Source organism: Brachyistius frenatus, unplaced genomic scaffold, assembly GCF_029030835.1.
Source record: "Brachyistius frenatus isolate BFR_SWC_R1_liver_20210118 unplaced genomic scaffold, ASM2903083v1 Contig_86, whole genome shotgun sequence".
Taxonomy (NCBI): Eukaryota; Metazoa; Chordata; class Actinopteri; family Embiotocidae; genus Brachyistius; species Brachyistius frenatus.
The window spans coordinates 566,277-582,630 of record NW_027210685.1 but is presented as its reverse complement, the minus strand read 5'-3'; the positions used below and the strand labels follow the sequence as shown (position 1 = coordinate 582,630).

The 16,354-nt window shown below is 40.8% G+C and overlaps 1 protein-coding gene across 1 annotated transcript in view; it reads right to left on the bottom strand.

The window, feature by feature from the left end:
- The window catches only part of LOC138627487 (neural-cadherin), a 258,275-nt gene that overhangs the window by 31,577 nt on the left and 210,344 nt on the right, over positions 1 to 16,354 (bottom strand). The window contains exons 33-34 of the mRNA XM_069709839.1: positions 8,062 to 8,326; positions 1,816 to 1,996 (exon numbers count right to left, since the gene is read on the bottom strand). Coding sequence (XP_069565940.1) covers positions 1,816 to 1,996; positions 8,062 to 8,326 — 446 coding nt within the window. The remainder of the gene's footprint in view (positions 1 to 1,815; positions 1,997 to 8,061; positions 8,327 to 16,354) is intronic.

Sequence of the window (16,354 nt, the reverse complement as noted above, 5' to 3'; positions counted from 1 at the left end):
AAAAATTGCTGAGATTAGTGGCTGTGGCTAAGAGCACTCGGTGTTTGAGTCAGTCTGTGCCACAGGAGAGGGTTGTTAGCTCGCTGTGCCTTTTCATCGCATGACATTTCCCATTTCCTGCTGACAAACAAACTAACCCTCATACAGAAAGTAATAAAATGTTGCATGGGAAATGTTGATCAAGCTAAAGTGTGAATCTCATCAGGGTCAGAGGGCTGAAAAATGAATTTTCACCTCCAACATTTTGTGGCGGAGCATGTTGGGTTCACTGTCTCATTAATTTTCTTTCAAAGGGAGACGTGGCTGGTGCTTGAACACACCGGCTCTTCTGTGTTTTTAACACTTAAACGTCTCTCCGAGGCCAATTTTTAACAGACAGTAACACTGCCCAGAGTTCATACACAGTTTAACCACCGGATTCCCATGAGTTTTAATTCATTTGTATGATCAAACATTCTTTGATGTTAGTCTATGCATTGTAAATTAACCATTTGTAATTTGTATTAATATATACATTTGGATTATATTACATTTGGAAAATAGATTTGTCATCAATTAACGACTAATCTCGTCAACTCCCAATCAAAGTGTTATGTTATTATATGATCATACGACATTTTCATTTTTAGACACATCTGTTGCACGAAATAAGGACACAATTGTTTTCAGTGTCTGAGAGTGGAACGAGTTGTTTTACACGTAGATAAATTCTGACGTCCCACCCCCAAGTCCTTTAGGTCCCTTTGCCAAGTCTGTCACCTTATAGCCCCCACTAAACAAAATTTTGATGAGCAGGCAGACAATATTGTTCACAGAGAGAAAAAAGCAGGAGAGAAGATGGTTATTCACCAGGGACCTCCTTGCGCTGATCATTTAGTGCAACCTATGTGTTGTTAAACCAGTGTTGCTGTAAATCCACCCTTGACCACTTCGTTGGCCTAAACATAGTGTTAGGTGACAAAAAATGTCACTAAATGGCCACCTGCCCTGTTTTTAGTTGTGTATTTCAGTTCATTATTGGTATCCTGAAAAAGGTCTTCAGTACACATTTGTTTAGTGAGGAGACAAACTCTCACTCATTGTAACGTAAACACGAGTGCTCTCTGGGTCGGTAGTAGTAGTAGTATTATTATTAGTTCTGCTATGCCTCCGACTATGTCACTGTACATGTCAAATGACAGTGGTGGTGCTGGATGGACCACAGACTTTGCTCTCTCTCTGCCCCCGAAAGACAGAGAGAACATTAACAACTGTGTTTTACACACTATAATAATTCCGATAGCTAGATACAAGTTTGAAAATTGGTGAACTGGTTAAAATTTGCACTCATGAAAACTTGTTTTATGTTGAAAATGTAACTAAGTCGAAACAAGATCCATTTGTTTTATTGTCACTATAGCTGGGGCTTTTTGATCGGTTCCGTCATGCCAGTCTCCACTTCTTCACTGGTCTTCCTCTACAAGTGGATGTTAATTGTCTGTCACATTTTCCAACAGTCCAACACATACAAGCAAATGCTTGTTTTGCCATGAAGTGGTTGCCATAGAATTTCACCGCTTTCCAACAAATAAACAATACAGCCTTAAGTGGGTCAGGGCCAGGTTATTTTAAAGCACATTTATATGGCTGTGAACAAAAATAATATCAATGTCAGAAGCTGAAAAGTGGCTTTAAAGGGAGCTAATTGGTTTAAAGGCGTGTGTCTTCATGACTGTGACGCACAATGACGTATGTGGAGCATCCAATTGTGAATGTGCTCGACTCTGTAGGTACATTTGGTATGTGTGGGTTTGTGTTGTGGGTTTGTGTGTGTACCTGCATTCGTGCACTCTCCACAAGTCAACACAAGTGAAGGGGGGGCTACACTGGTTCCTTTTGCAGGAGTCAGACGAGCACCCGACGGAGAGGCCTTGTATGCTGACCTGGGAAACCCCATCTCGTGGCTGGCTCTCCAGTGGCATGTAACGGCCATTGAGGCGTAGATCCCTCATACAGCCTGCAGGGAGACAAATGGAAGCAAGGGTTCAGTGGAACAAGAAACACACAGTGGAGGTACATAAGTTAAGTACAATGTTGGAGCATTGAAAACAAAGATGTGTGGACATGTTGGATATTGTGTCGTGTGCTCCATGGTGCACTGATAACTGTGATATTTACACGTGTCAATAGCCTTATCTGCTAAACTTAGCAAAGAGAACAAAACATATCTGAAGAGCAATCTGCAAAATGTTGATGTTAACAGTTCGGTTTATCAACCTGTTGCTTCGTTATAGTTTAAGTTAGCTACGATGCAACTCCTCAGCTGATACCTGTACTCACACGGTGAGATTTTGATCTTCGAATTCTGCAAACTTGGGTGCTCAAAAAGGGACATTTTTAAAGTGTCACGGTAGGAATGAAGGTAGGAAAAGAACAGACATAAGAGAGGTAGAAACTCAGGATGCAACAGTGGAAACAGAAACAGTGAAACGGTAGACAGCGTACAAATGATTTAAGATTTAAAGAAAAAGACGAAGAAGGAAAAGAGACAGAAACAAGAACAAGGGTCAGCTGGTAGCGAGGACCGAAAACTGTTATCTTATTATCTGTGATAAAACCAAAATTCCGTTTAAACTATCTCCTCAGTTGTCAATTTAGTTCTTCTGTTGTCTTCAACCACCCAGTGCCAAAGAAAATGGACACATGCTGCAATAAGAGCCTGCTATGCTAGTGTGGAGTCAGTTTACTGCCTGAAAAAGCTCAGGCTTTGCTTCATTTATGTGTGCACAGTTTTCTATGTAATGAGTATGTGTGTTCTCCTCTTTAGTTTGAAACAAATTATATGATGAAGCAATGATATCGTATTATGTCCAACTCAGTGTTTCTAACTGAGGAGGCATATTTCTGCTGTTTATGTTCTCATCCCTTAATTGCTGAATTGGTGTATTTAGGTAATATTTTATTCCCCTTGTGTGTTTGTGGAAAAAGACATTCCCAACAGTAGAGTAAATGCAAACACACACACACATATTCGCCCACACTTTCCCTGCCGCCATCAAGCCTACCTCTTCTAAAGGGAAATGCTTTTAAAATCCATTTAATAAACTCAGGCATTGTCTTTTATCGCCTGAGGCACAGCTGTCTACATCTCTCACTGTCTAGTCGGAGCTCTCTGTCTTCACTTTATGTCTGTGTCTCTTAGTTCTGACCTCTTGCGCTCTCAATTATCGTGCAGTATCTTCCCTTTGTCTCGTTAACATCTATCCTTTCCCAGACTTCTTTCCTGTCTGACAGTTTTGCCTGTATCAACATTTTGGTTCACACAGTGTGTGCATGATTCAGTCCTTCAGCCACTGGCCCTGTTCACACTTGGAATCGACAGCTCTACGTACAGCTGTGAATGCACCAAGGATGCATTGAGATAACTCAGACCCCATTCAGAGGTGGTGTGGGAAGGCCATGATCTTTTAACAGTATGCAAATGTGTCCTGGACCACACTGAAGGACCAACAGAAACTTTCAGGCCTGGAACACTGGCTGCCTGGCGTGTGCGTCACCTGTCGCTGCGTGGCGTCATTTCATTTCGGCATCCATGTTAATGAATGAGAGCAGCCACAGTGGCCTCGGAGATGCGCGACTCACGTGTGCGTTGCGACATTTATAAAATAGACCCGCCGCCTATTTTTCACACGAGCCACGCGCGGTTCCCACTTAAAAAATACCGGGAAACGATCTGTGTTCACAGTGTAGTCTCCAATTATATCATGACACACTTTGTGACACCTGTTGTCGCTTTGGCGTGAGAAGAAGACTAAAGCTGCGTTCAGACTGCCAGCACAAATCCGTTTCTTGTCAGGTCCAGATTGTATCCAGATTTGTTTTTGAAAGTCTGAACAGCAAAGAAGAACATTAAATGTGATTTTTGCAATCTGGCTCCAAACAATATTTGGAGGTGGTTTGAAATGCGATTCCAATCAGATTTCTACAGATGCGACTCAGTCCGGATGCTCTTCTGGCTCTGATCAGATTTCTTGTTCACTTGCAACGGGGCACACAATGACAACATCATTTTCAGAGAGACAGAGTGAGTAGAATCTATCCTACCACTAGCAGAGCTATCAGTAAGTGTTGATTTTTATGCTGTAGAGAACAACGATAGCAACAGTCCACGGACAGAAGCTTCCGTGCCAGCAGCTTCCATGTTGGAAAGCAGCTGGCACTGAAAAAATGAGGCAGATGCGCAAGTACCTTAAGCTGCAATACCACCGAGTGCCGCTAAAGGTCGGCTCCAAAAACCCTCCGACTCCATAGACTCCCATTCAACTAGTCAATCATTTTCTTCCATGAGTTGATTTGGTTTTGCTAGCTAAAGTCTCTTCTTCTTATTCATTTTCTGGCGGTCCATCTGAAAATAATCCCGTCATTAATTGGAAAATACGCTCCAAAAGGCCATATTTTTTGGGGGGGCTGTGATGGACGGCCTGCAGTCTAGTCAGGTTACAGCTATCCGGCGGGCGGGGCATAGTTTCGCCAGGTTTCCAATCAGATTGAGTCAGATCCCCTGCTCGCTCCGCCCCAGCTCGCCCAAATATGGTCACTTCTGACTGCAAACTGTTCCGAACTAGCAAGATGGCAACTTCCAAAATCAGAACTCGAGGCTTCTTAAGCACCATTCACAAAACTATGGGTGATGTCACTGTTGGTTGCTGCTTGGTCTGGACATGCCAGATCTGCTCACTTGCAAATAACAATGCTGTCCTAAAAATCTGAATTGCCCACAGTCTGAACATAGCCAGAGGTCAACAGAGAATGGTCATGTGACAGAGATCATGGGACACTTGTCACTCAACAGAGGTCGTCAGACTAAGTACAAAGGTTGTGAAGTCTATACATGTAGGCTGGAGGGGTGGCGAAAACATAAGTCAGGGATTGCCATGCAAGAAGCCACGGATGTGGATGTGTGTTTTGTGTTTGTGTGAAAATTCACCTTGTACTGTATAACAACCAAATCATTGAAAGAAATAGAGGAGGTATGGAGGTTCGTGCCTGACCAATTATTTGTAAGGAGAAGTTCCCGGGGTCACTTTTAAGGTTGCTGCTGGCTCCTGTTTCAAATTGGTCACACTGTTGTCATGTAAGATGGCAAAAAAGTGAATAAACTAATTGTCCAAAGCATCAGATTAGAATCTCTAAATGTTGTTATAACGGACATGAAGTCAAAGACATGTTGTTTAATTTGGCGAACTTGAAAGAGAATATCAGTTGATAAACATGTTCACATCCATTTATCATATTAGAAGACTGTAAGATCCATAAACATAATGAATAGATTAAATAAATGTTCAGAATCATAATGACTGTTTTTTTGTAGTTCAGCACAAACATGTCCTGAACACACACCCAAAACACACACACACACACACACACACACACACACACACACACACACACACACACACACACACACACACACACACACACACACACACACACACACACACACACACACACACACACACACACACACACACACACACACACAAACCTTCCTCTTTCCACATCCAGTGTGGAGCATGGCCAACATCCCAGCTAACAATAAAGATGCATTTGGGTGAATTAGTCATTAAACTGTCACATCAATCATTCATAAACACATAAATATGTCACAATTCTCCCTTGAACGGAGGGCGTATGAATGGATACAAAATATCTATTTTTGGGAGCACTTCTTAGAAGCAATATTTGTTAAACGGTCCCACATGCCCTGAACGACACACCAACCTTTTCACTTTACCCTGTGACACATCAAATACATCACATTATCTGTCTCTTATACATAAACAGACAAATTATATCCACAAGAGCCTGCAAGGTGTGTGGATGGTGTCGCGCACACAACTCTTCAGTGTTATTCTTCCATTGTATGATCCATCAGCACTCTACTGAAAGAGGCATTCAGAGGATTTATACTATTGTATGACAACCTTTCTTCCATCTCCCACAGCAAATTTTCAACTCTTGACAATTCGACCCTGTTCACATTCATCTGCCTGTAGGAATCATCTCTTGAACGCCAGGCGAGTTTAGCTCTGATTTTTGCTCTCCTTGAAAAATAAATCAAATCTTTCTTTAAAGTCATAAAAATGGTCCTTAACAAAATCAGGATGAGAAGAAAGAAGCAATTACTAGGATAATTTGGCACCACAGACCCAGACATTATAGACAAAAGTATTTTACAGGGCTGCTGTGGTCCAGTCAAAAAGTCAGATTAGCATAAATGGGAATGATGATCTGCTCAAGTGTGCTTCTCTTTTTGTGTGATACCTTTTCTTTATTTTAGTACCTATCAATAAAACACTGTTGAATTTGTTTGCCGTGTCTGTCCTGACGGAAACGTTTCAGCTTTACAACCTTGGTTTTATTTCCATTGTTTTTAATAATTTCCAGCATTTTGGATGACATTTTGCTGAGCAGCTTTACTGCTAGGAAACCAGGATGCAGCAACATTGCAACAATAATTGGAGAATCGGAACTAGTGAGGACGTCATGAGGTTGAGGAACAACTAAATGCACCGTAACCCAGGAAGTGGAAATATCTAAGTCTATAAATAGAGATGCACATAAGAGGCTGAACAGATTTGATCTTTTATGGCAGGTTTATCTTTCTTTATTTGAACCTTTTTGAACTCTCCACTGAACTCTTAATAATATGGTAGATACAATTCAACAAAAATATACCCAGTGTAAAATGTAGGAAGCTAATTACTTCTATCCTTTTTATTGCAAGTATGTGTATCTTTTATTTTGTTGTATGCATAGTTGAATGAAAGATCGGTACATATATTCCAGTGCTTGTGTACACATGTACCTATGCAGATGGCAAATTATTCAATTTTGAATCTCGACCTGCCTGACAGAGCATTTAAGGTGTAGTCAAAACATGTTTGGGTGGGATGCAGCGAGGTGCCGTAGCTTTCTAAAAAACTAAGAGCATTTTCTAAGACCTGATTGGAAACGTTTGCTGAAGTTTCATTAAAAAAATAAAGCTTGTGATGATTCAGCCTTGACGTAGTTACAAAGGACATTAATATGGGTTTACAAATGATTGATGTATTATATCACAAGTGTCTCCAAAATTAAAGGTGTTTAAATATGTTATCTGTGACTCCAGGTAGAAATCAGCCCTCCCAGCTCTGCTGTGGCCTTCTTTCTTTGTGACTGCACTTGTAGGAGGTGTGACTGCATTATAATCTGGTTATTCATGTTTGCTGCTGGTTTTGATTACTTTACAGAGGAACAGAACAACTATGACTATCACTGGTGGAGATGAGGTAATAGCAGAAACTTTAGAAAGATGACAGAAATAAATTACATTTAAATATTCAGTTATTCATTTTCTGCAGCTCAGAGATCCTCACTTCTGAGGTTCAATTCAAGAAGTGGGAAATTATCATTTTATTCTTTGTAAAATGAAGTACATGGGCATTATTCAATGTACACATACTGTAATCTAACTACTAAATTCCATTCATCCATTATCTATACCCGCTTTATCCTGAACAGGGTCACGGGGGGGCTGGAGCCTATCCCAGCTCACTTTGGGCGAAGGCAGGGTTCACCCTGGACAGGTCGCCAGTCTATCACAGGCCTAACTACTAAATTAATTCATCTAATGATCTGGGCATATTCTATAATTGTTACTCTTATAGAAGAGGTCTTCAAAATGTTGCAGCTCACAGATACCTGAAGAGAGAGATGAAGGAAGCAAACTACAACAGTCAGGCAGCTGTCCACATCTGGTGAACTCGAGTCACTTAGCACCGGCCAAGTGATTACTGATACTTTGGTTGGTTTTGTTTTGTATGATTCATTGTCATTTAACATTGTCCTTCACTTAGCAGCAACTCCAGCTGCTCCCACGCAGACGTACTTGACGGCAAACTGATGGGAGCTCCGCTGACATTGGGAAGTTTGTATTATTTTGTACTCGCAAAGATTTCACACATGTGGCGCCTGGTGTCTGGAAGGTCTGAGAGCAATGCTTTCATGGCCAGAAAAATTCTGAACGCTGTTACCACCTACCCTGGAAGCTCTTGTTGATTCCTGAGGGGAAGCTGTTTCCCAGCATCACCGCAGTGGGGTCAATGATGATTTCTCGGCTTCGGCCCCGTAATCCTGTTACCTCCCGCTGTCCTCCGCCACCATCCAATCGCAGTGTCAACTCATTGTCATGTCGATCCAGGAAGACCTCATGCCATTCACCGTTGTCGAGGCGATAGGTGGGCAAGGTGAGGTTGTAGTCCCCATCTCCGAGGTTGTAGAAAACACAGAGGAGGCCCTGGGAGATCTGCAGGGTGAAAACAGGACAATGAGAATAACATTGGCTTCAGAGGTTTAAAGAGCGATTCAAAAAATATTATTTTGTGCAGCTAAGTTCATAATTATAGTTGTGACTGCCAAATATTTGGGAGATTGTCAATGGTTATTAAGAACTATGTTGCACACTAACTTTTAGCACACAACAAACAAGGGCCTATGTTAGAAAGGCCTTAATCATCTTCAGCTAAATGTATTGAACTAAACTGCACAAAGGCACACGTAACACAATAGCATAAACTACCAGCAAAAACACTGAGCAAACTGATTGGGTAAACTAGAAGTGAAGATGCACGTCTTAACAGTCAAAACTCATCATTGCAATGTCATGGTAGTAGGTTTTATGTTTCACATAGCTAATACCATTGTTTAGTAATAAAGCTGAACTTTCATAAAATAGATTGTGCTCCATTCTATTAATACTTTTGCACAACAGTAATTATTAACTTCTGATTAAAATGCAAAGTTTTAGACAGCATGACAAATTTACCTGACTCAAGAGGCAACAACACACTATTGACCAATACACAACTTTTGGACATATACATATATTACAATATGCGATCAGCAATATCATGTAATATCTTCACATCAAACTACAACAGTTATATTTAAATGAAATGCAGGCCTAGCAGTCAAACAAAATGTCCCTATAAGGCTGTTTAACGTTGGTTAATTACAGCTACTGGCATTGTGTTGTATGTCATGTACAGCAATATTAACATTGAATGACACAGACAGAAGATCAGACGGCTTGTTCTGCCTCGGTTGTACATGTACACTGTCACAAATACACCACTGTGGTATAACTGGGCAGCAGCTATACATAATACACAATCATTTTGACAGAATAGAAACATCAAAAGCATAACTTTAGTATTTTGCAAAATGCAAAAACTGACTGCAGCAATTATACAGTGAAACAACTGGAACATGTTGCTTCAGTCTTTCCTGCTGGATGTCTCCCAGCATAATGGAGCTGAATAGTAGCTGGGTGCTACACGTATCCAAAATAAATAAAAAAAACAGCAGCTGTCAAGTCTCTTTACAGAGACCCGCTCTCGTGGGATTATCTGGAAATCTCCGGGTGAGGAATTTTCATTAAGAACAATATTATTTGAAATCAGAACCGCCATCTGCCGAACTCTGAGCAGAAATATGCACCCTTCATGTGTATGTGTTTGATGCTCTGAGGTCACAAATCAAATAACATTCAGTCTCCTTGTTTTTTGGGCACTGGCTGAAGTTTTAGCAGATCTTAAAATCTCAGCCAATCAAATCCAAACTATCTTAATGGCAACATACCACTGGAGGCAAAGTGGGAAATTTGTCATACTGACCCAGGTTCAAGTCTCAGGTTTTAAAGCAAATGGGGATCAGAAGAAAGGAAAACAAAATCTACTGAGTTGGGAAGATATTGAATCAATATGCCAATTTGGCCAGTTGGAAACTAAGCTCGATCAACTCCACAGGAGGTTAGCAAACACAGAGAAATGGAAATAAATCCCTACATAACACCGATATTCCTACCAGCTAATGAAAACCTCCTTTTTAAACATAAATATGAACACACAAAATCAGGTTATATTCCAAGACCTCCTCATCCACTCAGCAGTCACAACATGTGTCTTATGATTATGTGGCTCTTGTGATAAAGGTACACTGCAGGTGTTGTTTGTGGCGTTTCTATGAGCCTAAAACAAATATTACATGAAGTTAAGCTACGGCGAGGCTGACATTTTAATTTGCTGTCAGTCGGTCATGACACTGGCACACACACACAGTCTGGTCCAGTTGAGTGACAGAAGGATGTGGAGTCAGTGAGGAGAGGGAGAGGTAAAGAAGGAATTTATGGATGAGAAATGAGAATTTTCTCATGTTGACACAACAAAAGCTGTTTCCCTTCACTCTCAGGTCTGTAGATGAGAAGAGTTCCAGTTTGGCTTGGTTGTGATGCTAATCACATGTCTGTCACGGAGCAATATTCATTTATAAAAATCCTGGAAACTCTATCTGTATGTATGCATGTGAAAAGGAGGGTGCAGGAGGGGTGAGGGGGTGCCGGATGGAGAGAGAATATGACCGAAGGCCGTTTTAAGTGGGATAGGGTGTTGGGTGGGTCGTCCTCATTTCAATTTCAAACTGTTTCCTCCAAGTGTCCCACTGAGCATAATTTACTCCCCTCCATCTTCATCTGCCACCGCAGCCGTGTAATACAGAGGACTGAGATGAGAAGGGCAGAGGAACCGAGACAAAGGAGGAGAGATGTGAGGGACAAGTGGGCGGCAACCATTAGTGCTCCCATTCATTCTCAACATAACACGAACCAAGAGGAGTGATGAACCATCACTTGTTAACTATCTCTGTAGCTTTTCCCAATATCCCCATCTTCTGTTTCTCTCTGAAATCAAGCCTCTCTCCTCCACCCATCTCACCATTTTCTATCCATGTCTCCATCATTGGCTTTTTCTCCCCTCAAAGCAGCTGTGTAAAGTGCTGGCCAGCTCCAAGGTTGTTTAGTTGGAAAACCTTGGCTCATTTCAAGGTTCTGTGATGAAGTATTAATTATATTCTGAATCCACCGGGGCAGTGCTTTTTAACCACACACACTCACAGCCACCTGATTTTACTCCCAATTAAAGCTGAACAGAGCGCAGCAATTTGGCTCCCGCTCTGCTCCCTGGGTGGTATGTGAGTGAATGTGTGTCTGTGTGTCTTTGCAGGAGCACCGTACAGGAGGTGTGTGGATCCATTTTTTTGAGTAAACAGTCCCACCGCAGGGACGGTTTCATCCCCCAGATGCTTCCGGCGACAGACTGCTCTCTCGATGCTGCAGCCTGTCAGTATTGCAGACATGTGCAGATGATGTGTTAATCTATCCACTTCTCATGATTAAATTATGGGGCGTCAAACCAAATTATGTGCATACACTATGGCATGACAAGTGGAGGCATTTATTTTCACCTTTATCTGTATTTTGAAATTAAACCAAATTCCATTTTCATCACCAGCAACACTCAACTTCACATTCATACAATTCTTATTGACTTCACACACCCATACTTTAATGCCTAATATCTAGAGATCTAACCTGCAGTCTACAGCTTTACAGACACAGTGTTGATTTGATCATGAAAAACACAATACGCTGCCGGGCAAACGGAACCGTTTTGAATTCCGACCAGCCTAAAGGCAGACGACTGTAATTTATGTTAAATACTCTGCATAAACGCCAGGAGCTCCAGCTTGGCATTGATCTGTGGCCTCACAATTTACTTGTTAAAGGAAAGTTTCCCAGAATTTACTGATATTTTTCCAGGTTTTTAAGTTTCCTGAAAATTAGGGAAGTAGGATTTTATCCAACTATGTTGGCAATTGTAGATGCCAATACATGCAAAAGCTTTTTCTTTTCACCTAATTACAAAGAACATCAAGTCTCTCCTGGAGTGAAATTAGCACGTTATTATTCCTATTGTGATTTACTGGCAGCTGCAGACATAAAATCCAATGCTTTTCAAAACGTGCACATTCAATGGCCAACATGAGAAAATTACTTCCACTTAAGCTATGAAAAATATTCCACACTGAAAGTGACTTTATATAACATAATCGTTCACACAAAACTGTAAAACCATACTTATTAACAAAACTTGGACGATGCTCTCCCTGAGACGGTTCTTGCAAATAGCAGCTTTGCTGTCCATGTCAGACACCTTAGAAAACCTCCACACTACATACAGTGTTTCACCTTCTTTCATGCGTAACACAAGAGACACAATGACATCACACCTGCATGCGCTCCCTCACAGCCGAGACACAGCATTTGGGCAGAATTAAAGTGTCAATTTATTGGCCTTTTATTTCAACAGAAATGTTCAATTTGGGCCAATATTTTATTTTAAGGCCTTCATAGGTCGAAACCAATTATGTGCCAGTATTGTTGTTCATCCCTATAGGAAACAAAATTAATTTGGTGCCAATTTTAGGAAACCTTTAGATGACCTTCTCCATATGAGATCAATTTAAACACCAGCATATATCTACTTTGTTTTGTTTTGTAAACGTGGTATGTAATGTATGTCATTCTGGCTGTCATCCACCTGTCAAGGTGGTCTGCCTTGTAAAACGAAATGAGCTGAACGGTGCGAACTTAATGAGGCGGTAAAATTGCAGAGTGGCTTCTTGCCGGGGAGCTTCCAGCGCAGCAAGATTTTAATGTTTAATTTTGAATCAGTGGATTTCTAGTCATCGACATGGATCAAGCAGTAGGCATAACCTGCCACTGTATCAAACTTGCATGTGACATACAAGATTTGATTGTTATATAATTTTACTATAAGGAGATGACCAATGATTTTTTTTTTGATTAGCTTCCTTGGTTGAACTGAAGTCCTGACAGAGATATCTTTGTGTAGACCTCGATCTATAGTTTATTGTTGGATGTTGCACATTTTTTTTCAAGATTTCGGTACAATAAGTGACCACTTACTGAGGTAAACATGTGCAGTCTAAAGTAATATAATATGACCGTACTGTCATAATTGTTCATTTAATTATATTAATTATATAATTACGCTCTGAGCATATTGTGGTGGTAGTGTACTGGACAGCATTATATTTAGAGGCGTTACTAATATTCAGTGCCCCCCGTAGAATGTGTGTAAATAGGAAAGACAATAAAACACGTGTGAATGCACAGTAATGAAGTTCAGTACAGCACCACCTTTAACTATGACCTAAGTAATTGAATTTACACATTTTGGACACAGTAAAGAAAAGATGAACATGATGATTTCTGTAATGGCAGAGCTGTTGTATTGAATAGTAAGAAATTGTACTGGTAAACCTGATAACGTGGGCATTGAATGTAGACCACAGTGATTATGGTAAATGTATATGCTTTGTGATATAGAACAACAGATGGTTATACATGTTCTTATAGAACTGGAGTGTCATTCAGGTAACTTTTACTTCACATTATAGCAACAGTGAATAAGAGACTAGTGCCGCAGAGTCACTGTATTTATGTTATTAATTCACTGTGATAGATAGCAAAGATCCCAGTGAGCCAAAATATGGGTCACTCTTCCTGTGAGGTAATGAGACACAGCATCACTGCCTTTACAGGGAAAATTAACAATTCTCAAAGATGCTCCCTCACTCAGTGTTTTATCATAATTTGTTAAGCTGAAGCCCATGGTCACATACTCAGTTAATATTGGAGGTTATGGGCAATAATTCATGAATAATAACTGAGTGTTGCGGTTCACATTTCATTTTTTGCACGAAAAAATAATTAAATTTGATTAAAAAAAAAAGTGTCCCAGCGTTAATCTCAAACACCTGTGGGCATTTTAAAAATGTTTTTGTGTGTGTTGACCAATTCTTGGACTGCAGTATGCATCACCTCTTCTTTAATTGAATGGTCACTATAACAACAAGTATTCACACTATTGTACGGCAATGAGAACAAAGTCTGACGGTTGAATCCACGTGTGTAGATTAAGGCTGTTTTGACATGTATTTCTGATGAATTGTTGTATTTCAAAACACATATCACCAGCATGAAGTGTGAATACAAAATACAACTTTAAGATAAATAATCTAAATGTCCTGTGTTTGTCCTCTATGGATAAACTGATGGATTAACACACAATCAACAACATGGACTACTGAAGATACCTGCACCCACCTGAATAACTGGGAAACAGTCAAGGTGAAACTGCTAAGTACATATAGTGAAGTCCATAAATATTTGTTTGGGGACATGTTTTTTTTTTAATTTTTTTTGTATCTATGGACTAAAAGCAGCGCAGTGTTTCTGACTGAGAATTTATTTGTGGTGGTGTGTGATCAATGTGCATGCAGAACTCCAGTTTACAATGTTCCCTAAACACCTCACATGTAGACAACACTAGATGCCACACTTTACCGATGTTCCACAGAAGCTTTGCATGCAGACTACAGCTAGATGCTGCAATTTACAGATGTTCTCTGATCACCACATACAAGCAGGGCATCGGTCGATTCTAACTTGGCGGCTGAGCACAGAAAAGCCTCTCGTCCCCACGCAGATACTGCAGAGCACACAGCTCTGACAGATGACAGGCCAAAAATCTGTTCATTTGGAAGGAGTGAAAAAAGGTGTTCTCATGTTGAAGCTGAGTGATTTAATCTCGGCAGCCGCCCAAGAAGAGCGTGTGTGTGGGAAACGCTGAACTGACGTTAAAGTGCTGACTGAAGCTTGTGATAGTAAAGTAATTAGGATAGCTGCATTTTCCATGATGAATATCCCTCTGCACAAAATAAGGTCCTTGATTATGAGTTGCTGACCCTAAAATGTGATGTTGTTCTGAGATTGATGAAAAACGCTGGGCCATTTTTCTCATTGCAACTTCTAAAAACATCTTGACACAACTTTGCATTAATCAATTTCAGCCAATCACCCAAAAATAATGAACAACATTGAACCACGGATGCAACATCTTCCGCACAGAATGAAAGGAAAGCTTAAAACATGGTTGTACACAACTGCTTCTAATAACGGGACTAAAGTCTCACACATTACCAAATTAGTTCTATTCACTGATGAAGACTGAGCCTGGCCGCATCGAATGTCGCTCACAGCTTCAGTTTTCTTTGCTGAGAACACAATCTGGTAACTCGGCTTGAATTAGAGTTGGCACAGCCACTCTGAAGGGCGTACCAATCAGCGACCAGTGTGGCGCAAACCACATTTGTCCCACCCCTCCTTCACTGTGATTGGACAGGCTGGGGACAGTAAAAAAAAAAAAAGAACCCTTCGTGACCAGAAACAAAACTCAGATCGTTAAGCGTTCAACGCAGAATAAACACTCAGCATCTCGTCACGCTGCTTGAAGTTTAATACAAAACACCCAACAAAGAAGTCTGTGTTCAGGAAAAAAAGCTGTGGAGACCATGGCGCCTGATAGTTGCAGCGTGTCAGTCGGTTTCAGCGCATGCTGATTGGTTAAAGTGAACACAAAGCCTACGCAAAGTAGGATGGAATGTCTGCAAACAATTTCCTACGAAGGGGGACCAGACCCCAAATAGTCTGGCAAATAGTAACTAAATCAGTAATCAGAGGTAGCTGAGAGAAAATGTGATGTAATATCTTTAACTAGCCAGGTGGTGGGATTGAAGCAGTGATGGTTTTCTTTTATTGGGCCTCATTCACTAACACTTTATAAGATTACATATTTCCTTACTGTCTACACACAAGACAAAATGCACTATTTATGGAGGATAAATGATGTGGGATCAAATCATTTATCCACACATCATGTGGCTGCGCTGAGGGAGCGGGATGACATGTAGGAAATGTAGGAAGGAGAGAGGAAGGAGAGGCCGAGGGAAGAGAAACGGGGATCGGAGGAGAGGTTTACTGCAATGGCAGCTGTGGTATGGATAAATTATCATCAGTTTACACGCAGATGTCTGATCAATATCTGCGGTCACAGCATGGGGGGAGAAACGGGAAGCAGTGAGAGGAAGAGAGTGGGATCCCAGGAAATAAGTCGGACGAAGAAAGCCAAAAAAAACAAATATGACAGAGAGATTGAAGCGTGAACATATGAACCAGAGGGAAAGAGGAGTGGACGAAATGCAGCCTTCAGGACAAATAACTAAATAATACAGTTACCTGTATTTACTAAAGGTTTGCGTGTGTAAAATCACATGCAAACTTCACACCAACTGCAAAAAAAATAGTCCAAGCTGATTTACTAACGAGGTGTAGTGAGGAGCGAGTCTTTCAAATGTGCAATTTAACACACATTGTCCATTTTGCGTGTTTGCCTGCATGCATTTGTAATATTGAGTGTTTCTACTTGAAGGGGCAACATACTGGGAGGGAACATACAAATAGAACAATTTAGCACCTGCAATTATATTTACTAAACATGAAAGTAGGAGTAGAAGTGATTGCGTGTGTATTTTAGTACGAGCGAAGGGGACGTATTAATCAGGTGCGCACGAG